The 25,598-nt window shown below is 42.6% G+C and overlaps 1 protein-coding gene across 1 annotated transcript; it reads right to left on the reverse strand.

Annotated features, from left to right (window-relative positions):
* Positions 1 to 758: 758 nt before the first annotated feature.
* LOC114354241 (cilia- and flagella-associated protein 91) lies at positions 759 to 24,864 on the reverse strand. Its single transcript, XM_028306505.1, has 21 exons — positions 24,854 to 24,864; positions 24,291 to 24,384; positions 24,063 to 24,126; positions 16,549 to 16,681; positions 15,673 to 15,789; positions 14,924 to 15,024; positions 14,482 to 14,548; positions 13,644 to 13,782; positions 12,544 to 12,694; positions 11,702 to 11,899; positions 10,750 to 10,923; positions 10,154 to 10,338; positions 9,478 to 9,624; positions 7,837 to 7,966; positions 7,017 to 7,108; positions 6,307 to 6,455; positions 5,531 to 5,700; positions 4,589 to 4,708; positions 2,521 to 2,610; positions 1,595 to 1,711; positions 759 to 889 (listed from the first exon to the last, which is right to left on the reverse strand). Exons 1-21 carry the CDS (start codon positions 24,862 to 24,864, stop codon positions 759 to 761), a joined length of 2,580 nt encoding a protein of 859 aa, XP_028162306.1.
* Between the last annotated feature and the right edge of the window lie 734 nt (positions 24,865 to 25,598).

Here is a 25,598-nt window from a genome sequence, read left to right on the forward strand (position 1 = left end):
ATAACTTTATCAAAAAAAGTTACATAACATAAAATATTTCTTTTTGGCAAAGGAACACATTGGCGTAGTTATATTTACAAAATTTGGCAGTTATTTAATTTTTTTATTTTTTTTTATTTTAAAGTCCAAAATGACAATGTTCCGAAGATTTCCGAAATGCGACACTTGGTGATAACATAGCTTATATGTTGCATTACATAATACAAAAGTCAATTTCTTAAGAAAGCTTGAGAATAACGAATAAAATAAAAATAAATGTTGAGCTCCATACAAAAAAAAAGGAAATTGTCAATAACTTATTAAATAATAACTTTATCAAGAAACGTTACATAACATAAAATATTCTTTTTTGGTAAAGGAACACATTGGCATATTTATTTTTTCAAAATTCGGCGCTTGATTTTTGAGCGACGCTAAGTCTATGAAGCTCTAATATCAGCCCACCGTGCGCCCTAGGGCCGCCACTGCTTTTACTTTGATGTTCCGTCACCGTACTCATGTCTTTGTCATCATCTCCCCAATATAAGTATATCATCCATGTTTACCACTCGACCGTTTCCTAATCCAACAACTAGGAAACCAATAAGTCATAAACTAGTTACTCTTACTTACTCTCATTCTCTTACTCTTTCTCTCTCTCCCTTTCTTTCTCTCTCTTTTTTTTTTGTCTCTAATCTACGCCTTAAAATCTATGGCATTAACCAACAGTACATCCTTTTGGGGCTGAAAGATGATGATGATGGATCATATCTCAAGCATCACTTACACTTGGTATGCTGGTCAAAAGGCACGCTCCTCTCCAATGCGTCTTCCACCACGCGCATCATGAAGTGGTGGTACTCCCCGGAGCGAGGTGGCGGCGACCACGCCCCCGTGGCGCGGTCGAACACTGCAAGGAATTCAAATACGTCTCTTTATTTGAGAAACTACTCCAAAAATTACAAAATACAAATACAGTGTGAGTCACGATAAAGTGTACATATGAAATCAGATGAAACTAGACCTATTTTTTATCGACAAAAAAGAGGTCAAAAAATTTTTGAACTTTTTTATATTTTTTATAAAGTTTTCATACAAAATCTTTTGATGGTGATTCGAACACGCAAACGATTCGAACTCGAAAGTTTTTCGTGCTAGAGACACCCTCGAACTCAAAGTTGCACAGCGTGCTATGGAAAGGCCTATGTGTGTTTCTTTACGAGATCGAATCAGAAATGAGGATGATATAGCGCTCGGATTAGCAAGCTGAAGTGGCAATGGGCAGGGCACATAGTACGCAGAACTGACGGCCGATGGAGCAGCAAGGTTCTGGAGTGGAGACCGCGTACCGGAAGACGCAGCGTGCATGGGATGTCCACAAGATGGACCGACGACGTCGTAAAGGTAGCAGGAAGGCGCTGGATGCAGGCCGCTACCAACCGGGCGATCTGGAAATCATTGGGGGAGGCCTGTGTTCAGCAGTGGACGTCCTATGGCTGAGATGATGATGATGACTTGATATTTTAGCATCGGGTCACGTTTATTGTTCACTGACAATAGGTATCTTATGGTTTTCATACAATTTTGTATAGCCTAAGAATTGTTTTGTACTTACGCTCAGCAACAAACTCCTGCGAGTCCAAAGTGATCTCTATGCGCTCGCGCACGCCGCGCGCACAGAAGCGTTGTATCGCCGCCTCTGATGACATACGCGCGCGGGATTCCAGCACCGCTGAAAACATAATACATTAATTTAATATAATCAAAAACTGGTCTAACTTCGTGGCACACTGTAGCAGACGAGACGAAGAAAATCGGCAAGACTTGGAGCAAGATTAAATTGAAGCTCAAGACCGAACGCGATGGAGGACTGTTGTGGACGCCCTCTGCCTCTGCCCCATCTAGGAGAAAGTAAATCTTGTCAGATCTAACAGGCAGGCTTTGCTGAAATCAAAGTATTGTTTATGGGCGTACCGACTTGATGTAGCCCCTCCTGGAAATTTATCACTCATATATCTACCTATTAAACTACTTACCTTTTTTTTCGTCTTATGTACCTATGTATCTAAGAAAGGGGGACCCTATCTAAAAAGTCTGATCTGCCCCTCCCTTTGAAGGTTTGCCACGAAGGGCAATAGATGCGCCTTTTCAACTATCGGAGGCAGTGAGGCAAAGTTTGGGAAGGCCTGGTCTGACCTTCATCATCATTCCATTTTTGAAGTCTCGCGGAATTTTACATGGGTAAAAACACACCCCCTTCCTTAGTAATGAGGGCTATCGTTTTAGCGCTCACCAGTTAGCGCCACTGTAGAGTAAGGTCCTGTCACTTGCTAGTAGCGAAGACAGTGGCACCAACTGGTGAGCGCTAAAGTGGTAGGAGGACTATCGCATTTGCACTCATCAAGATGGCGCCACTGTAGAGTAAGGTCCTGTCAATCGCCAGGGGTGCCAACTGTTAAGTATAAAAACGATAGCCCTCATTGAAACGTATGAACAAAATACATTTAGTCGATCGCATGTAAAGTGACGTCATATCCTTACCTTCATCCACGAGCGTGTCCAGCATACGCCTGAATTCGTAATCGGGAGGGAACCGCTCGCTGATGCTCCTCTCTGGAGGGCGAGGGCGCGCTGGAACACATTACAGTTTATTAATAAACTAGCTTTCCGCCCGCGGCTTCGCCCGCGTGGAATTTCGTCTGTCACAGAAAAACTTTATCGCGCGCGTCCCTGTTTCAAAACCGGGATAAAAACTATCCTATGTTCTTTCCCGGGACTCAAACTATCTCTATGCCAAATTTCATCAAAATCGGTTGCGAGGTTTAAGCGGGAAAGCGTAACAGACAGACAGACAGACAGAGTTACTTTCGCATTTATAATATTAGTTGGGATTAATATTATGGNAAAATGAATAAACACGATCATTTTCTTCAATAGTAGTGCCATAATAAAAAAAGACTGCCTTTTAATTCATTAAAATAAGACTATAAACACTTTTTATTAAATATCTCCAAACAGGGTAGAGTGGATTTATCCGAGTTTGAAGTTAAGCGACACAATTTGAAGTAATTTGTAAATTGTGGTTTTAATTTTGCAGTTAGATTGTAAATAATCTAGGCACAGTAAATAATTCCACATTTGAACGAGGGCATGTGATAAAAACATCTCTAATAAGTAACATACCTTAATTATTATGTCTTTTAGAAGTGACACTCCAACTTTGAGATGATGTAGAACCACTCTTAAAATATAATTAACTGGTGCAATATTCTCTTTTCAGAAAAAAATGTTTCTGTACAATAACAAGTGGGTTGAGATGTTGTCACAAAATATAAATTAATGATCCCACCATTACATTTTCTTCATTTTTAGTAGAAACTTCAACAGTCGACAGGTGTGTCAAAAATCTTATAACAGTTGTAGAATCGTCGGTTATTTCTTATTTTCAGATCGAAATTTATTGATATTGAATAGATATAGTCTTGAGTATGTCTGAGTTATTAATCACGACTTGTTATCCCATTTTAATGAACGGGTTTTTTTTTGCATGAAAACATGAAAAACCGTGTTCATAACAGTCGACAGAGCGTGATATGTCACATACTGTCAGCTGAAAAAAACTAATAAAATAAATGTATTTTATGTTTCTTCACATATTTTTTGAAGCTACTAAGTACACTTTTGCTTATAGAAGTTCTAAACTAAACAAAGACCACTTATTTTATGAGTAATTTCAGCTGAACAAAAAAACGGCCTCATCGTAGAATGACCTATTAAGCAAAGAAGGCAACTGCCTGGGGCTCATACACGAAGGTTTAAGTTTTTAAGAAACTTACTTGGACCCCGCGACAAAGGGGGGCCGTCGGCCTCGAAAAAAAACATATTAAGGTCTCTTACCCACACCGTATCATACCAGGACCGTGCTAGGAACGTGTCAGGCACGAAAAGCAACACGATAGGTACGATATATTATACCCACTGAACGGCGTTCTGTGCAACATTTGTTGACGCTCCGTGCATAGCACGCGACGGTGTTGGTCGGTGACGGAACGGTCTACTGGGAACAGTGTCATACTTTTCAATACAAATAATATTTATTTGCCTGACACGTTCCTAGCACGGTCATGGTATGATACGGTGTAGTCGGCAGAGACCTTTAGTTGAAAAGTTCTATAATTTTGCAATGATCTTTTTTACAACGAAAAGGCGTCCAACAAGTTTGATACAGGGCTCGTCTATGGGGCAACCGAGCGTGTGTTGAAGAGCCGGGCAGAACCAGGTCAGTCAACACATGCCCTAAAGTAGTAAGTAGCCTTTGCGTCACAGATGCAGCGTCTTTAGCTTTGGTCTTAAAGGTAGCGTTTCGAAGCGAGTTAGTGACACGGCGTTGGTGGCACAAGACCAAAGCTAAAGACGCTGGGTCTGTGACGCTTAGTTCGAAAGGCTACCTTAAGGCAAGGTACGCCACTGCAGAGTCGTAACGGCCATTTGTCACTTCCAATATCAGTTTGTCATCTGTCATTCGTTTGACAGTGGCGTGCGGTAAGTAAACAATTTGACAAATGAAGGAAAGCAAGCTAACCAAATGTATTATGATAGAGATACTTACACCTGGAGTGCACCCACCGCGGGTCGAACCTGGCCTTGGTCTCGACCGGTTCCTGGCGCAGCGGGCACACGCGGCAGCGGCACAGCTCGTCTAGCGGGCAGCCGCATTGCGTGCAGAAACCTGCGATGGAGGTTGCCAAAATTAACATGAGATGGAGGTCAGATCCAATACAAGAGTACCTCGTTCGTTCGTTCGTTTCAGCCGAAAGACCTCCACTGCTGGACAACGGCCTCCCCCAAGGTTTTCCACAAAGAACGGCCCTGCACCGCCCGCGTCCAGGCACCAACCGCGACCTTAATGACCACACTACATCTTCCGGCTTTACCCGAGAACTTTTCTGCCCCAGCGGCCATCAGCTCTGCAAGCTATGTGCCCCGCCCACTGCCACTTGATTTTAGCGATTCTGCGGGCTATGTCAGTTACTTTAGTTCTTCTGCGGAACTCCTCAGACCACAAAGAAGGTGGACCGACGACTTTATAAAGGTAGCAAAAAGGCACTGTATGCAGGCCGCCACCAGCTGGTCATTATGGAAATCATTGGGGGAGGCCTATGTTCAGCACATGACTTCCTATGGCTGAAATGATGATGATGATCACCATCAGGTCGTAAGTTTAGTCTTCACAACAGGAGCTAGATTTACCAGAGGCAATGAGCATTCGGCCTACCGTTGGGTGCAGAAATCTAGAGTTTTCATCATCGTACAGAAACCATGATCATTATCATCAGGCATTGAGGCCCCATTGCAGGAGCAAATCCCTCTCTAATGTATGGCAATGGAACATTTAGCCCACACTCCCTACGCTGGCAAGACGGGTTGGGGAGGCCTGATGTTCGCATATTTATTTAGTCCACGTGCAAAATAGGCGTGAATTACTCTGTATTTTGGGGCACTATACTAGACTAGATTTTTATAATACGACAATAATTAGACGAAAACTTACCTTCTTTAATCTCAGCCTCGTCCAAGTGTCCAAAGATGGTCCTTCTAGCAGCTTCCAGCTTGGCGTTCTGGGCCGCCGATATGCGGTGCCTAGCGGCCGTCTTGTGGACTTCTGGAAGCAGGAACTGCTGGACTAACTCTGCTACCAGCTCGTTCTGTTCTGCTGTGGACCTAGACGGGAAGAAGTCATTGTCGTATCAGCCAAATGACGCCCACTGCTGGACAAAGACCTCCCCCAAGGATTTCCACAACAACCAGTCCTACGCTGCCCGCATCCAGGCACCTCCTGCAACCTTCACCAGATCGTCGGTCCACCTAGTGGAGAGCCAGCCCAAACTACGTCTTCCGGCCTGTGGTCTTAGAAGGAAAGAATGTAGCTCATAAAAAGTATTTTAATTGGCTGCTGATACTCGTCGTCCGGAATGTGTAATAACATGTCGTCAATATATACGCAGAATTCCCAAGCTTAGCCTGAAATGGCAATGAGTGACATAGCTCGGAGAATTGATGCTGGAGCAAAAATAATCTCAAATTAAATAGCGTCTACGAAAAGCTTAATGTAGCCAGGCCTCTCATTTGGTGGATTGACAAATGAAAATTGCAGACAGCGCAATCTGTCGTTGACCTTTGGAAGAGGCATTTACCTAGCAGTGGATGTGTTTTGGTTGAAACGACATTATCAAAAGTTTTCCAGCAGGTTTTTCGATTGTGACAAAACACAATTTATTGAGACAGTTAATTAAAATGATAATGAGTAATAAAGTGTCGTCAGCGTACATAGAATCGTTTTCCTTCAAAGACAGGTCGATCTTATCGGCTTCAGAGCGCGCCTTCTTCACGGCGTCTTCTTCGGCTGCCAGCGCCACACCCTCGTCTATGATCTCACGGAGATACGCGTCTACTGTCTCTTGGGTCACTCCGAGAACCTGGTGACAAATTCAAATTCTTTATATAAGTACAGTATTGGCCCTTTTGAAGGCACTTCTGACCCAAATGTAGCTCGCCCTACCACAACATTATCGGTTGGTGCTGAGAAGGTGGCAAAAAAACCCAGTCACCTTTGTCAGCCTTTTTTTTTACTACAGGAAACAATTTGCATGATGTTATAAATTCGACCTGAACAGAAAAATCCATGTAGTACTCTTGTCTTATTTATGGTACCATCATTAACTTTTGTATTCTCGCACGCTAAAACTTTTAACTGAACCAAATTAATAACCCTGTCCAGTGAGTGATAGACTTTTGTCGACAATAATAATTGAAGATCGGAGATGCCTACAGCTGAACCAACACGTCCATCGAAGATATTACTCCCTTTCCCCAATATTTTACAACCCCTTCTTCCGAAAATCCACTCGATGGACCGACGATCTCGTAAATATTGTCGCGGAACACACCTGATAGGGGCCGGCGCAGGAACGATCATTGTGGAAATTCTTGTAAAGACCTTTGTAAAGCTAGACGTCTTTTTGTTGAAACGTACTAACCTGTTTGAACATCTCATCGTGCTCTCTCCTTCTGTGCTCTTCTTTCTGTCGGCGGCCGGCTTCGGCTGCTTCTCTCATCGCCTTCTCACGTACTGAAAACATTATTATTTTAATTACAAAACCAATTACAATGCCTAATAATACTTCTATACTACTCATAGATGAATGTACTTACACAGAAAAGACAATAAATGATTATCTTATCTTATCTTATCATAGTACAACATCATCATCAGGTCATTGATTCTTCTTCTTCCTTTCTTCCCGACAACAAACCTATGTACAGTGTCAGCCCAAAACCCCGCCACAAGAGTGGCGCTGTCAGTAGCGTTCATTAAATCTTCCTGCGTGCAGTTGTTTGGGCACGCAGGGCACGACATCATGTGCTTCATCAACTGGGGAAAACAACCACACGTCTTGCACTCCAAGTTTGAATCATCCAAGAGCCTAGGTCATTGGTTAACATTTTTTTTTATCCACAACGCGGAAGCTCTTGGCCTGTATCTCACCTGATGGCAAGTGACGATCAGGCCGAAGGTGGAAGCGAGCTTCACCAGGAATCCTCAACCACGGAGGAACTGGCTATCTTACCTCTAACTGCCGGAACACAACAATGCTGTTAACATTGTTGTTATGGCGACAGACTTAGGTAAGATGGTGGTAGCTAGCCAGGCGGACTTAGAACAAGCCCTACCACCAACCAAACTGAACAGAAACATCTGCCCCCACTGGGAATCGAACCCGGGACCTCTGCGTCTGAAGCAGGTGGTCTTACCACTAGACCACAGAGGCGATTACATAAAAATGGTAAACCACTTACGTGCAATCAATATGTACGCGTGCTGTCTCCTCTCCTCCTTCAGTCGTTTCAGCTCTTTCTCCAAGAAGTCCAAGGCAGCTGACACCGCCCCGCCGCATAGCTCATCCACCAGAGCTGATATGGCATCGTCCTGTGTGATATAAGTCATCATCATCATCATTTTATCCAGTGGTAGACCGAGCTGGAAGTAATCCACCCCTAAGGGGAGTCAATGTCAATTTATCAATCGATTCGTCACAGCGAAAAACGTTACAAATTATTTATTTATTTAAGACGTAAAAAACGGGTAAGCCAATAAGGGCTATCGTTTTTATACTTAACAGTTGGCACCCCTGGCGATTGACAGGACCTTACTCTACAGTGGCGCCATCTTGATGAGTGCAATTGCGATAGTCCTCCTACCAATTTAGCGCTCACCAGTTGGTGCCACTGTCTTCGCTACTAGCAAGTGACAGGACCTTACTCTACAGTGGCGCTAACTGGTGAGCGCTAAAACGATAGCCCTGATTGACGAGTACCCGATCACGATTCCCACCCTCTCTCAGAGGAAAATACCTATAGTCTAAGGGAAAAGAGAGTTTAAGGGAGAAAAAGGGCAGGAGTTCACTCCTTCTCTCTCTAAGCTGCTTCCCTTTCTCGAAGAGAGGGAGAGAGAGATTAAAAGATAGAGGTAATAAGAGTGAGAGGGGGTGAGGTAATTCGAGAGAAAGAGAGCGTGATGAGGGAGAGAGATAATGAAAAGAAGAGAGAGAGAAAGGTATTAGCTTCTGATTCTCCCTACCTTCTGCTCGGACTCTGTACGAAGCGCGTTGTACTCCCTAGCCTTGGCCTCCTCTCTCGCAATCCGTATCCTGTCCTCCTTCTGAAGGCCGTGAGTGGTTTTCACAAAGAGGGAACTCTATCTCTCTCTTTGAGAAAAAGAGAGGGCGAGCGTGAAAAAGAGAGGTAGCTGCCTTGCTCTCTTCGATAGAAAGAGAGAGGTATGGGAGGGAAAGAAAGAGAGGTAAAGCGTGAAGAAGAGAGCGAGCTCCCTTCCTCTTTCTTAAAGAGAGGTTGAGAGATCATGAAAGGAAGAGAGAGAGATAATGAAAGAGAGAGAGAGAATGTAAGAGAGTGAGAGATTAGAAAAGAGAGAGAGAATGTAAGATAGTGAGAGATTAGGAAACAGAGAGATAATGAAAAAGAGAGAGAGGGAGAGATAATGAAAGAAAAAAGTATTAGCCTTCTGTTCGGACTCTGTGCAAAGTGCGTTATACTCCCTAGCCTTGGCCTCTTCTCTCGCAATCCGTATCTTGTCCTCCTTCTGAAGGCCGTGCGTGGTCTTCACAAAGAGGGAACTCTATCCCTCTCTTTGAGAAAAAGAGAGGGCGAGCGTGAAAAAGAGAGGGAACTGCCTTACTCTCTTCGAGAGAGAGAGAGAGAGAGGTATAATGGGAGCTAAAGAAAGAGAGGCAAAGCGTGAAGAAAGAGAGCGAGCTCCCTTCCTCTCTCTTAAAGAGAGATTGAAAGATCATGAAAGGGAGAGAGAGATAATGAAAGAGAGAGAGAGAGAGAGAGAGAGAGAATATAAGAGAGTAAGAGATTAGGAAAGAGAGAGAGATAATGAAAGAGAAAAAAGTATTAACTTTTGGCTCTCTCTACCTTCTGCTCGGACTCTGTGCGAAGCGCGTTGTACTCCCGAGCCTTGGCCTCCTCTCTCGCAATCCGTATCTTGTCCTCCTTCTGAAGACCGTGAGTGGTCTTCAGCTCTTCAGTCAGCTCGGAAGCCCGAGTGCGGCCCTCGTACATCTGTTGAAGGAATATTATCTTGAGAACTTCTTGGTAATTTGTAGGTACTCATATAATATGGGATGATAAGGCGCTAAGAATAGAGGTCATAAATATCCCAAATATCATACATGCATGCATATACATACAATGCTTAAAACGTCCCAAATTACATGATGTAGCAAATGTCATAGTGGCGCGACAGTAACGTGACAGTAACGCGACAGAGACGCGACGATGACACGACGTAACAGTGCTGCAGTGGCGTGACACGGTATAACAGTGATGCGCCGCGAAGTAGCAGTGACGACAGTGACATGACAGTGTCGCGACAAAGCTTCCTATACAAAACATAACTCACTAGATTCTGCACTGCTCGTCCTCTAATAATCTTCTGCAGCAACAACGCCGCTTGGTGGCTGGCCTCTTCAGAATCCTCCACGCTCTCAACCTCGGGCGTGAGCGGACGTGGCGTGACGGTGACGTGACTGTGACACGATGACGACGCAACAGTGACGCAACGTACCTTCCTATACAGAACGTCACTTACCAAATTCTGTACAGCGCGTCCTCTAATAATCTTCTGCAGTAACAACGCTGCCTGGTGGCTGGCCTCTTCAGAATCCTCTACGCTCTCAACCTCTGGCGTGGGCGGGCGTGGCGTGACTGTAACGCGACGTGGCTTCAACACGTGGAGTGGCCCGGCTGTGCTTTGCGCCGCTCCTAGGCGCGCCTCTGTAGGGAATAAACAGTATTTTAGGTGATTCTTCCGAGTTTCCCTACGTGATCGATCGAAAAATATTGGCGACACAGGAGTCTTCGTCGTAGGAAGACCTTTACCTTACTCGGTGTACCAACGATATGGTAAAGCTTGCGGGATGAATTTGGATGCGAGTCAGAATGACCGGTCATTGAATTGCTTGTGAGTGTTAATTGGAAGTAAAGTTTAACCCTTTAAATATAATAATGGCAGTGGAAATAAAGTTTTAAAGGTCTAAAAACAATTTTAATTTGACACGTTTTCTGAGTACTTAAGGTTTGGTTAGGTTTTGGGTTTTCTAAAATCCAAAGATTTCAAACTTAGTTTTTCTGAAGGTTTGGTTTTCCCAAGTTATGTTAGGTCTTCTTCCGGTCATCGAAACTTACTTTTCAGATCATTGTGAAGGTTCTCCAAGAACTGCTCGCTCCACTTCGTCTCTCGCTCGCACAGCTGCATGGGATCCCTTGGTAGATGGTGGCCGGAACAGGTGCGCTTGAGGTTCTGACCGCACTGGTCTAGCCAGGCTGGAGGCTCGGCTATCCTCTTGTGGTCTTCTAGAGCTGTAGGAGAATGAAATAAGAATAAATATCTGGTTCAGAAAAGTTCTCGAGTGGCGACCACAAGCCGGAATACGTATGTATACGTAGTGTAGGCATCCCACTAGGTAGACCGACGATCTGGTGACGGTCGCAGGAGGTGGATGCCGACGGCACAGGACCGGTCTTTGTAGAAGCGTAGTGTAAAAAGTCCAAGGATATTTGTGGAAAACCTTGGGGAAGGCCTTTGTCCGGCAGTGGACGTCTTTCGGCTGAAACGAACGAACAAAGTATCTGGTCTGCTCATATCTGTGGCAGAATCGAGCTGGACTGAGGATCTCAAGTAGATAAGCAGGAGATCGTGCTTTGTGGTGTTCTTTAGTTGTGGCTGATGTCTTAACAGTGGATTGCCTTTGGCTGAATTAAACGAATAAATCATGCAACCTTTAAATAATCTTTTAAAGTTCTAAAGCCTGGTTCACGTAGAATTTTGTCCAATGACCCCAAGCTACCCATCCTTATCGCTCGCGCGTAATTATATTGCTGTCGCGACTGTGCGACGGGCGCCCGCAGTGAGTGTGCGAGCGCGACAGTAACATAATTATTTTACGCGCGAGCGATTAGGATGGGTAGCTTGGGGTCATTGGACAAAATTCTACGTGCTCACGGACTTTACCCATTGCCTCTTCAGCTTTCCAATCCTTGGATGCAGGCCGCCGCCATTCTGGAAATCCTTGGAGGAGGTCTTTTGTATGTTCTGTAGCTAAAATGATGATGATGATTGAGTGAATAGCTTACGTACACAATAGAGTCGGATCGTAGTCAATATCCGCGTGCCTCCTGCGCGCTTGATACCCATGCCGGGCTAGCGGCGCGTGCAGGTCAGACGTGGGGTCGTGTGCCGCGAGGGTCATGGACCCTGACCCTCTGGAGGCCCTCATCCGCTGGACCAGGCCTGGGCGTCCGCCACCGGTGTGAAGGGCTGTCAGTTTGCGGAGTTCTGGAAACCAGAATATGTTCCAAGTGTTATTGTCAGGGTAGGTATATCGAAAGCCCGGTCTCTGATCACGTAGAATTTTGCCCAATGACAGGAATGATAAGTATCTTGGGGTCATTGGACAAAATTCTACGTGCTCGGCGACCAGACTACTACTTGACACTGACAACCTAATTTTTGGTTAGGGTTTTTTTTATCCACAACGAGGAAGCTCTTGGCCTGTATCTCACCTGATGGTAAGTGACGATCAGGCCGAAGGTGGAAACGAGCTTCACCCGGAATCCTCAACCACGGATCAACTGGCTTTCTTACCTCTAACTGCCGGATCACAACTATGCTGTTAACATTGTTGTTATGGCGACAGACTTACATAAAATGGTGGTAGCTAGCCAGGCGGACTTAGAACAAGCCCTACCACCAACCAAACCGAACAGAAAATCTGCACCCACTGGGGATCGAACCCAGGACCTCTGCATCTGAAGCAGGTGGTCAAATGCAGACGCCAGGCACAGACTTTTCCGTGTGTGAATATTTGCAAAATTACACAAAGCCATAAGAAAAAAGAATTTCTTGACTACTCCGTTGGTATGTAGCTTGCTGTAACGTAACCTGTTCACCTTCACCTGTCCTGTGAAGCTAATTCGTACCTCTATCCCTGCTCCTCCTAATGTGGTCTACCTTCCGCTCCATCTCCTGTTTCTTGCAAGCCCATAGCTTGGCCAGCTTGGTGCTGGTCCTGTTGGTGGCTTTCTGCCGCTGCTGCGCTTGCATTCTGTGCAGGAGGGTCAGCCTGATATCCTGGGTCAATAATTTTAAAAGATTTATCTTTTTATGTCGTTTACTAGGTGGTCATTGTTTCAACATCAACATCATTTCAGCCACAGGACGTCCACTACTGAACAGGCCTCCCCCAATGACTTCCACATCGCACGGTTGGTAGCGGCCTGCATCCAGCGCCTTCCTGCTACCTTTATCAGGTCGTCAGTCCAACTTGTGGGTGGATGTCCCACGCTGCGTTTTCCGGTACGTGGCCTCCACTCCAGAACCTTGTTGCCCCCATCGGCCGGCCGGCCTTTTGTGCTTCTCCTTGACCTTTATTCTCATCCACAAAAATCTTATCCTTAAAGCGAATCAAGTGCGTGGGTGAGAGTCTTCTGGTGCCAGAAAGGCCGACTCCTGGAGACCCAGTTGGTTAGAAGATGAAGATGCTGAACTATAAAAAAAAGCTGTAAGTGGAGAATCTGAGTTTGCGTGGAATCAAAGGGTGAAGGTGATTTTGTCCATTTTCAAGTGAAGGATAGAAAACAGGACTAAAGAGTAAAAACTTGATAAATATAAAAAAGCAATTATTCTAAAAAGGTCCCTAAATCAGCATTACTTGTCGTAAACTCGTGGTAAAGTTCACCACGGCACGCTGAACTTCAGGTGATCTTTAGGGCACTGTATTGCTGTCGAGACAGAGTGAACAAAAGAGAAAATAACAATATTTAAATAGTTTTGTCGCACTTTTTTTTTTAATTCAGGAAAATGGCCTATCCATACCTACCGCCGGGGGACGGTAGGTTATGTGGGGCTCGAACCCACTAAAAACCTGGGGTGTTCCCTCTGCCGCATAGTGGTCGGCGCCTTGGGTACTAGAAACGACCAGAACGCCTTCCGCGGACGTCCCGCCCTACACGGCGGGACCCAACACGCCCCCACTTAATGGGGGGCAGTTTTATCGCACCTTCAGTGGTGTCAGACTGACCTGCAGCTCATCGATCTCCGCCTCCCTGAAGATCCAGTCCTTGGTCTCCACGTCAGTTATGATGGCGTTCCGTTTCTTCATCCAGCGCGGGAACTGGGCCTTCTCTACTAACTCCATCCACGCGCGGGCGTGACGCATTCTATAGGAAAGGAGAAAATCCTGAACCATGAAATTTTAATGCTGCTAAAACTATAGGTTTAAATGCACCGTCTATTGATAGTTTTCTGTTTGGCCAAAAGATTTACTGGAAGAGAATGAGAATTTAGAATGAAGCTAAATTCGTCTTTAAACAAAATTTTATACAGGGTGTTGATTTCAACACTCGCCATATTTATTTAGGTGATCTATTATGACTTATGAACGCATTAATCCACCCAAAAAAAATTACAAACGAAAGTGGAATTTTTAGCGAATATTTTCCGTGCGATATCAACTGTACTGTTGTGACTCGAAAATTCGCAATACTGCAATAATTTACACTACGGCACCCATCGAGCTACGCGGATCACTCGCTTATCATGTCGGATAGCCTACTGAAGGTAGCCACGTAAAGTAGGTAATGTAAATAGGTATTTTTCTTTGACCAACTAAAGTTAAAGTTCGTTTTAAATTGTTTTCGAACTCATTTTTTTACTGATTCGTGATCAGAATAAGCTACTTAAATTAACTCCCTAAATATGGCGAGTATTGAAATCAACACCCTGTATATTGGTAAATTTTTTGCCTTTTACCCAGCTGTGTGGCAAGTAAGATATTTTAGGCTTCTCTACTCGCTTCTCGTCCATCTTTCGCGGTGGGAAAAGTCCCAAATTGCAAATTATAACAAAACAAAACTTACTTGTTAATAATTTCCGTGGTGTGAAAATCTGCCGGTAGATCGCCAATTCGGTAGGGGCTGCCTGGTCCTAAAAAGTTCATCATCATCATCATCATTTCAGCCATAGGACGTCCACTGCTGAACATAGGCCTCCCCCAATGCTTTCCATGTTGATCGATTGGTAGCGACCTGTGTCCAGCGCTTCCCTGCTACCTTTACAAACCTAAAAAGTTACAACTGTTGAAATTAGGCGATATCCTTTATTTTAACAAACACTCCGAAAATACTCTCTCTAATAACTTTCCCCTCCCTTCATCTCTCCTCTCCCGTTTTCTATCTCTATCCCTCTCATTTCTCTCCCCCTCTCTTACCTATCTCTCTCCCCTCCCTCTCTTGGCCCTCTCTCTTTCTCCTCTCTTCTCTTATTGAATGAATATTAGTTTATTTTTTACGGTGGTCTCACCCCATTCCAGCTGGTCCAAATACAGCACTTCGGGGGTGTTCTCGCAAGTCTCAGCCGGCTTCCCGTCAGGCTGCCACGGGATGGTCTGCGCCGATGACTCCCTGATGAATGAGAGAATAGAATAAAATAAATTACGGAATGGAATGCTGAACGCTGGTATAAGAGTACTAATCCCTTTTATATATCTTTAAATATTTCAATGAGGGCTATCGTTTTTATACTTAACAGTTGGCACCCCTGGCGATTGACAGGACCTTACTCTACAGTGGCGCCATCTTGATGAGTGCAAATGCGATAGTCCTCCTACCACTTTCGCGCTCACCAGTTGGTGCCACTGTCTTCGCTACTAGCAAGTGACAGGACCTTACTCTACAGTGGCGCCATCTTGATGAGTGCAAATGCGATAGTCCTCCTACCACTTTCGCGCTCACCAGTTGGTGCCACTGTCTTCGCTACTAGCAAGTGACAGGACCTTACTCTATAGTGGCGCTAACTGGTGAGCGCTAAAACGATAGCCCTCATTGCTACGTTTCATATCATATCCTGCTAATTAATATTATAAATGCGAAAGTTTGGAAGTCTGGATGGTCTGGATGTTAATTTGTTACTTTTTCACGCAAAAACTACTGAACGGATTTTGATGAAACTTTACAGTATTATTGTTTATAACCCAGAATAACATATTATAGGCATAAAATGATGATGATGATTTACGTTAGTAATTAAATATTGTTATGTATTTTGCAAACCGGAACAAGCTCTGCGTGCCCCTGCTTCGGGGCTTGGTGGCCATGACGGACGCATTGCGCGGGCTCGGCGGGTGGAAGTCGGGCGTCGTGCTGTGGACTGGCAGCAGCTTCTTTGGACTGGAACCATTGTAGTGAACCATCATTTGATCATTTTATTTAGGGTATTAAAGCAGCGTAGGGTGTACCCATAAGGTGGACCGACGACCTCATAAAGGTAGCCCTTCAAACTAAGCGTCACAGACGCAGCATCTTTGGTCTTGTGCCACCAACGCGTCACTAACTCGCTTCGAAAGGATAAGTACCTTTTAGACCAAAGCTAAAGACGCTGCGTCTGTGACGCTTAGTTCGAAAGGCTACCTTAAAGGTAGCAGGAAGGCGCTGGATGCAGGCCGCTACCAACCGGACGATGTGGAAATCATTGGGGGAGGCCTATGTTCATCAGTGGACGTCCTGTGGCTGAAATGATGATGATGATCCGCTATAACTCGCGTAGGTGCACGGAGCGGATACTATTCGATTATGATTATGCGACAACACTAGCATTATGCTAATCTACATGGTGCGGGTACACTATGCGGAAAATTGGCCAAGCCGCATCAATGTGAACACATACTTGATAAGAACTCGGCAAATTTCTTCATCCCCACCCCACTGTCAGCAAGTGCGCCCAAGTCTACTTGGCGAATTCCGCGCTACCAGCTACTGCCAACTACTTGCCAAGTTGTTCAAGAGTGGAATCACGCAACTTGACTTAGGGTTATTTTCGACAAGTATCTAGTCGTAATGCCGAGGCGCATACCCGCGCTAACAGACATTCTGCTTATAGAAAACCGCAAAAGCCAATAAAAAAGCCATTCTTCTCTATTACATACTCACATGGCAGTGAACATAAACCGGTCCCGGCCTTGCAGCTGCGGCGCGGGAACGTTCTTCGAGTCCTGCACCCGCTGGAGATACCCGCTATACGAGCGGTCCATGTGGTCTGGCAGGCGGCAGTTGGCGTGGTACACTGGAAAAGATGTTAATGTGCAGGGCACATAGTACGCAGAACTGACGGCCGATGGGGCAGCAAGGTTCTGGAGTGGAGGCCGCGTACCGGTAAACGCAGCGTGTAACGTCCACGCACAAGGTGGATCGACATCATAAAGGTAGCAGGAAGGCGCTGGACGCAGGCCGCTACCAACCGAGCAACATGGAAAGCATTGGGGGAGGCCTATGTTCAGCCGTGGACGTCCTATGGCTGAGATGATGATGATGATGATGACTGTGATTTTCTGCATAATATTTCGTATTAGAAGAGAGCAAATGAAACCATATTTTTCTTCGGTTGACGGAAAAGGTGACGTTTTATTCTTTTATTTTTAATTACTTTTTTCTGTCCTTGACATGCTGCCACCACAGGCATTATTAATATAGAACTACAAAACCTTATCCAGTAAAATCTAGGTCTCTGGTAATAATAAGTTTAATCAATTGAAATAAATTTAAGTTTGTTAATCCATGAAAAAAGGTACCAGACACCCAGGTTTCACACATACCTACTAATCCTAAGTGGGTAATTGAAACAAACAATAGGAAATTATTTAAACGAATACAAACCAAGTCCCACATAGGTACATAGTAACTATTGGTTAGTACACCCTTGACTCTAAATTAATACAAACAATATAGTTACATACATATTAACTTAAGATAATATTGAAACTTAGTAGGTAATAAACTTAAATAATTAATCAATTCCATTTATAGGTAGTGGACAAATGTTGTTGAACGCGCGTTTGATGACTCCCCCTGAGGTGTGGATCTCCGCCACCCTCGTGACTCCGTCCTTCCCCTTGCAGCAGTTAACGATGCGTCCTAGTTTCCATTGGTTCGGGGGCAGCCGGTCATCCTTCACGAGTACGATGGTGCCATCACGTAGACTCATGCCCTTTGAGCTCCTCCACTTGGTACGGGTCTGCAGAAGTCCAATATAGTCCCTCGACCAACGCTGCCAAAAGCTTTGGTACAGCTGTTGCAACTGNAGTAACTACTATATGAAGTTTGAACACTTTTCTTACCGTATAAATAATCATGTACCCTCATTTTGGGCGCAACGTGCCTTCTAGGTCTCTCATACAACGTCTCTCCGCTCATTTTGGCCACAAGTAACTAAAAATTATTTAATAAACTTGACGACATTCGTCAGGAAGACATCGACTAAACAATTACGTTGCTAGGCAACCATTATTTTAATTTTGATAAGAGGTTGCATTGTGGTTATTAATTTGGTGGAAAAGTTAACGTTAACGTTTTTGAAACGGCGCGGTAGCGTTGTGAAAGACCGCTTTGTTGTGCTTTGTACTTATCAAAGATATATCGTAGTTCTCGTATTAAGATATTTTAAATCTATTTTATAAACTGTGGTATCTTAAATAAAACACTGGTATATGTTCACTGTGTAAGCTAGTGCAAGCACTGACGTCCGTCCCGTGTGGCGGCCCGACTACGACTGAGCCCACACCGCGCGCCGTACTAGTCAGTGTTGCCATAGCGCACACACTTTATTTGTGTAGTAGTACACCACATCTCTTCCTTATTTTATTTGATTCGAGACAAGCTATATTNATCTGTCAAAAAAAAGAAAACTGAGAAAAGTCAACCAAAAAAAAAGATAAAAAAAAAATTAAGCCACTAGGTCATGAAATCTGAAAAAATCACAGAATTAACGATAACTTCTAAACTACGAAAAATCATAGAACATACATGGGGGTGAAATCGATAGGTCTAGTCCTCACCTATCACCTGCCTTCGGCTTGACACCTTACAAGAAACACCCTGTATAGTTGGGATTTTACACTTTTGCACATACAACTGTACAGTGGCGGACTTAATGCCAGGTGGCATTATCTGCCAGTCAACCACAGGTCGAGTAGAGAGACTAAGGCGGTGTAATAAATATGACGTTTAATTAATATACTTACATAGCATTAGATAAAATAAATAACATACGAATACATATTAATATAATTTACACATAATCTAATAATATTGGCGTACACATAACACCTGTCAGAGATAAGAGAAAAAAAAAAGTTTTAGTCTGAAATAGTTGCGCAGAGCCTTTTTGAATGTAAATTTGGAGGTTTCTTTTCGCAAACTCGCCGGAAGGCCGTTCCAGAGCCGTACTGCTGAGACTGAGAAGGAGTTAGACATGAAGCCGGCGGTGTGGCTAGGGGTGACAAGCCTAAGAGGGGTAATAATCTGTAATAATAAGTTGTTAATTTCAGACATCTGAACGTTCAAATAATTATGAGGTAATCTATGGCCAATGAGCCACTATGAGGGGCGTGGCTAGCCCCGTATCAGCCGTAGGTACATCTATCTAGGGCCCCGAGTTAAAAAAGGGATCTCCAGGGGGGCTGGACCAACCGCGCATTGGGTCATTCTACGATAGGGTAGGTGAAAAGGAAAAAAAAGTAAAATCCACTTTTTTAATTATTTATGGTATCAAAAATATTTGTCTAACGTAAAGAATCTTATAAAAAATAACGACAGAGATCAAACTTNAACAGAAGAAGCTATTGGAAATGACTTTTCGTTCTCGTCCGCGAGTTGTTTCAAACATCGAGTAGCCAAGTATGGCGCACATTTCAAGCCAAAACTAAGCGTAGTTAATTGGTATGTCAGAAGTGGCTTGTTTGGGTTATCACGCCAAAATACACATTGTAAGTGTTGTTGTGTTGGGTCAATAAATATGTTCCTATACATTTTTTTTATATCTGCACTAATAACATATTTGTGTTTTCGAAATCGTATCAAAATATTATCCAAACTATCTTGGTCCATTGTACCCTTGTGTTGTATGTCATTCAAAGACTTTCCACTACTGGTTTTACAGGATGCATCAATAACTACTCGCAAAGGTGTTGTTGTTTTTTGAGGGTTCAAGACTGCGTGGTGAGGTAAGTAATTACAAGGCTCAGAGGTGGTTTTCTCAATCATATGCCCTGCATTTATAAAATCGTCCATGAACTCTACATATTTATCTTTAAACTCTGGATTTTTCTCAAATTTAGATTCTAGTGATCGAAATCGTTTGTATGCAATTGGTAGAGATGACCCGAGACTTGTGACAGGCTCCTGAAGGGGCATTTTGACAGTGAAATTACCATCAGCTGTTCTTGTGTGTGTCGCAAACACATTTTCACAATATGTGGTATCATAATTTGGAGATTTCATTATCTGGTCACAGTCTCTCAAAAAATTATTTGAATTAAGAGTGAAATTGCATCTTACTTGTAAGGGTTTGTTAACTACAGAAACGCAGCCTGAAACCACCCAACCTAATCTAGTTCTTTGTAAAATTGGTAAACCGTCTCCGAGACAGTGTTGGCCAATGCATAGTAGTTGGTAGAATAGTTCAGCACCGATGATGATATCGATTTCACCCCCTTTATAGAATGAGGCGTCTGCAAGATTAATTCGTTTCGGTATATTTAGACACTGCGCATTTGGTAAATACGAAGGCAAACTACAAATGTTAGGTACAATAAAGCAAGACAAATTGGTAGAGAATGTATTGTCCATTGAGTTTACTTTTAGGTTGCACAATTGGTTAATTTTGGTTACATTTTCATTAAACCCAATGACCTCCATATCTAGTTTTTGTGCCTTTAAATTTAATTTATTAAATGCACTTTGGGTAATATATACCGTATGCTATCGTCATCATTTGACCACGCGAGTCCTAATACTTTATGTGTACCTGACCCTAGCGAAGTTAATTCGTTATTATCGGTAGATGCATGAGTAGAGTTTCTAATTTGGTCCACTACAGTCTCTGAGTTGGACTTCCATTTTCTTAGGTGAAAGTTTGCGCCTTTCAAAATGTTATCTATTTGAACGGCTGTTTTGGCTAATTCAAGGTCATCGTCCTGACCATGAATCAAATCATCCATATAAAAGTCTGAAATTATAACAGAAGAAGCTATTGGAAATGACTTTTCGTTCTCGTCCGCGAGTTGTTTCAAACATCGAGTAGCCAAGTATGGCGCACATTTCAAGCCAAAACTAAGCGTAGTTAATTGGTATGTCAGAAGTGGCTTGTTTGGGTTATCACGCCAAAATACACATTGTAAGTGTTGTTGTGTTGGGTCAATAAATATGTTCCTATACATTTTTTTTATATCTGCACTAATAACATATTTGTGTTTTCGAAATCGTATCAAAATATTATCCAAACTATCTTGGTCCATTGTACCCTTGTGTTGTATGTCATTCAAAGACTTTCCACTACTGGTTTTACAGGATGCATCAATAACTACTCGCAAAGGTGTTGTTGTTTTTTGAGGGTTCAAGACTGCGTGGTGAGGTAAGTAATTACAAGGCTCAGAGGTGGTTTTCTCAATCATATGCCCTGCATTTATAAAATCGTCCATGAACTCTACATATTTATCTTTAAACTCTGGATTTTTCTCAAATTTAGATTCTAGTGATCGAAATCGTTTGTATGCAATTGGTAGAGATGACCCGAGACTTGTGACAGGCTCCTGAAGGGGCATTTTGACAGTGAAATTACCATCAGCTGTTCTTGTGTGTGTCGCAAAGACATTTTCACAATATGTGGTATCATCATTTGGAGATTTCAATATCTGGTCACAGTCTCTCAAAAAATTATTTGAATTAAGAGTAAAATTGCATCTTACTTGTAAGGGTTTGTTTACTACAGAGACGCAGCCTGAAACCACCCAACCTAATCGAGTTCTTTGTAAAATTGGTAAACCGTCTCCGAGACAGTGTTGGCCAATGCATAGTAGTTGGTAGAATAGTTCAGCACCGATGATGATATCGATTTCACCCCCTTTATAGAATGAGGCGTCTGCAAGATTAATTCGTTTAGGTATATTTAGACCCTGCGCACTTGGTAAGTACGAAGGCAAACTACAAATGTTAGGTACAATAAAGCAAGACAAATTGGTAGAGAATGTATTGTCCATTGAGTTTACTTTTAGGTTGCACAATTGGTTAATTTTGGTTACATTTTCATTAAACCCAATGACCTCCATATCTAATTTTTGTGCCTTTAAATTTAATTTATTAAATGCACTTTGAGTAATATAGTTTGACTGTGAACCTGAGTCCAACAAGGCTCGCATTGTATGTAATTGGTTATTGATATCTACAACAGTTATTTGCGCAGTAGAAAGCAAAATCGCTTTGTGTTGAATTGGTAAATTGTTATCAACCGTGCCTAAAGTGGTGTTGGTTATTTGTTGGTTTGTAAATAAGTTTACTGATTGAGATTCAGCATTGGTACGAATAGGTTCTGGGTTATACATAGTTGATAACTGTGGCTGTGGTAACGTACTCGGTTGTGGAGTGTCATTTTGAGTAATATGTAATAAAGTGTGGTGCTTTCGTTTACAGGTTCGACAGTTCGAAGATTTGCAATTTGGTAAGATATGGTTTGAACCTAAGCAGTTAAGACAAAGGCCTAATTTCTTAATCAATTGGATGCGTGACGGTACTTTCAGAGCCAAGAACTTTGAGCATTGGTTGATGTAGTGACTCTCTTTGCAATTAGGACATTGATTACGACGGGTATTGGTATTGTTGTTAGGTGGTACCTTACTCTGAGAGCCAGGAGAGGACGTGGCCAGCATGACCTTCCGCGCCGAGGTGGAAGGCTGTTCACTGGAACCGGTACCTGCCTGGTCCAGTGTCTCTTGAAGGTCAGCTTGAGCACGCAAAAACGACTTAAATTCCTGTAACGTAGGTAAATCACGTGAAACACTTTTTTCCTCCCATTTACGTTGCATGTGCGCTTCAAGCTTAGCAGACAAGAGAAAAATTACTAATAGATCCCAACCATCAGTACAAATGTTGAGTGATTTCAGCGTTCGCATGTGCTTAGATATGTTGTCAGCTAAATCTCTTAAAGAATTGGCATTAGTGGGAACATTGTCAATGTTAATAAGAGCTCTTAGATGGTTATATACTAACACCTTTGGATTATTGTAGCGCTCACACAAAAGCTGCCAAGCTATAGCATAGCTCTCCTCGGAATACTCCAATGAGCTCACAACCTCCAGCGCACTACCCTTCAAGCAACCACGCAGGTATTTAAACTTCTGAATGGATTTCAAACTTGTCTTGTTAACAAGCGCATCAAAGGTGTCTCTGAATTCAATCCATTGCGTGATATTGCCTGAAAAGCTTGGCAAGGAAATATCAGGATATTTAATTGCATTTGAATCTGGAAAAATTTGAAAAGCATTATTGTCCTGGTTTGAATTGGATGAAGCATTATTGGGTTTATTTTGGTTTAGGTAATTCTTTGCCCTAGCCACTGACTCGTAGTAGGAGTTCTCAAAACACTCCCTCTCCTCTAACTCTTTATCTATATCTGTACTGAGAGTCTCAATTCTGTCCTGGATTTTTTCGAATTTTGAAAATACTGTTCTAACCTTGTCAGTCCGTAGCTCGAGATCTATGATCTGTTCAGCTGAAATTGCCTGGGGGTCCAATTTGGCTAGGTACTTTTTAAACAACGTTAATTTGCCCTTTTCAGACCCCCTTTTCTTTATCAGATCTCTTAACAAATCATGCTCTATTACTGTGGAAGCGCTGTCAGAGTCTGACGCCATGATTTAGGTAATTGAAAACAATACTATGAACCAGGTAAAATTGTAATAAGTAGGTTACGATAACACACCCAAGTAAAAAAATAACACCAGCCACTTACTTGAAGACAATTACCACTCGAATACCTTTATGACTTTCCTTCTATTTGGTTTTCCAATACAGCAAACGTTGGTTTAGCAGAATGTTCGTAGAAGTTGTGAATTCAACAACCGTTGGTACGCCGCGCGTGTCCTCCGCCCTCCTTGATTGGTATTTTCCGAGAATCTTCGGATTTTCGAGCTGGACGCTGGACTACACGGCCAAATAAGACTCCATCATGAGAAAATGCGTCTTCTTAAGGGTCACCAAATGATTTTCTGCATAATATTTCGTATTAGAAGAGAGCAAATGAAACCATATTTTTCTTCGGTTGACGGAAAAGGTGACGTTTTATTCTTTTATTTTTAATTACTTTTTTCTGTCCTTGACAGACTGGAAAAGATATCTTCCTAAAACTAGTTGAGGTTGAGAGCCATCTGCGCTAACATATTGCTCGGTGAAGCTAAGAAAGCCGCTCACGACTATAAGCATAGTCGTCAGAAAAAAAAATCTAAAACTAGCACAGCAAGTAACTTTTTCTGTATGTTCTTAGCCTATAAGTAGATATCTGAGTCAGTGCCTGGGGTATGGGAGCAGCTGCCATGGGAGGGTTTTTTTTGACAATCAATGCGAGACTGCAAAATTAAATGCGTGCTAGCTAATGAAGACTTATTATTATTACTCACCAACATGCATGCGGGGCGCTCTTTTCATCTCCGAGAACATAGTTTTGTAAACCGGTTGGATTATCTGAAATTATAAGTTGAATTATTACAATACAGGCATTGTGCAATGTGCATCACGTCTTTGTATTATAGAAGCGATTATACACCAACTCGCCAACGGAGCTCAGATCTGTCGCTTCGTACATGATAGTAGAATATTGCAAGAACAGAAAATGTATAAGTACTTACAACTTGAGCGGACGCCATAGCTGCCTTGAAAGCGGTCCTCGCGTAGTCCCGCGCTCCTGATACTATGAACGCCGAATCTGACAAAATATCCCAACTAATATTATAAATCCCAACTAATATTATAAATGCGAAAGTAACTCTGTCTGTCTGTCTGTCTGTCTGTCTGTCTGTCTGTCTGTCTGTCTGTTACGCTTTCCCGCTTAAACCTCGCAACCGATTTTGATGAAATTTGGCATAGAGATAGTTTGAGTCCCGGGAAAGAACATAGGATAGTTTTTATCCCGGTTTTTGAAACAGGGACGCGCGCGATAAAGTTTTTCTGTGACAGACAAAATTCCACGCGGGCGAAGCCGCGGGCGGAAAGCTAGTANTGTTTATTATTCCATATTAGCAATTCACTACTTGTTTTGTTTATCATTCTATATTAGCAATTCACTACTTGCTTTATTTATTATTTAAGATTATATACCCAATCAGATTGTCATAATTTCTTAACAATACATTATCTTGTCTCGTTTTATAGGTAGCATTGATGTAAACAGGAGGTAACCTACTAGTATTACGTATATTTCATTGTAGTAAAACAATTTAATTCGTTCAGGAATACGATAATTGTAATAATATAAATTATTTAGTTCGATAAGGAATAATGATCAAAACGAGTCTCAGTGGCATTGCAAATTACAGTTTAAATAGGTACCCTTCAACTGGCAGGCAGACATATTCTGTCTGCGTCAGTTTGGCTCAAATGATCTTACATGATTTAGTTTTAACAAGACTAATTACTTAATAATAACAAGTGACTTTTGGTAAGTAACGAGTTTGTTAATCAACATAACACCTGTGACTCATGCGTACGCGCAACATAATCAAAATCAATATTACTATGGGTTGGAGATTTGGTATTGTTTGTAAAATTAAATATTAATTGACTTGACGTTGATAATAATAATGATTTTGAAAAATAATAATCGGCAAATAGACTGTGAAAGTACATTCTGTAAGTGTAATGATTGTAGCTACCTCCCTTTTATTTTATTTAATTTATTGGGTATATAATCATTAAAATTATTAATTACTCACTTTTATCCTCGTCGCCATTGTGGTATCTTAAATAAAACACTGGTATATGTTCACTGTGTAAGCTAGTGCAAGCACTGACGTCCGTCCCGTGTGGCGGCCCGACTACGACTGAGCCCCCACCGCGCCGTACTAGTCAGTGTTGCCATAGCGCACACACTTTATTTGTGTAGTAGTACACCACATAAACTGTGATTATGACTAAATACCAGAATCTCAGTTTTCGAC

This window comes from Ostrinia furnacalis, unplaced genomic scaffold (genome assembly GCF_004193835.3).
Source record: "Ostrinia furnacalis isolate ACB-3 unplaced genomic scaffold, ASM419383v2 OfSCF2030, whole genome shotgun sequence".
Lineage (NCBI taxonomy): Eukaryota > Metazoa > Arthropoda > Insecta > Lepidoptera > Crambidae > Ostrinia > Ostrinia furnacalis.

Coding starts and splice junctions, on each gene's coding strand:
- LOC114354241 (XM_028306505.1), bottom strand. Junction 10,339..10,749: donor CCTTCACAATGATCTGAAAA/GTAAGTTTCGAT, acceptor TATTCCCTACAG/AGGCGCGCCTAGGAGCGGCG. Junction 4,709..5,530: donor CGAGGCTGAGATTAAAGAAG/GTAAGTTTTCGT, acceptor CCTCCATCGCAG/GTTTCTGCACGCAATGCGGC.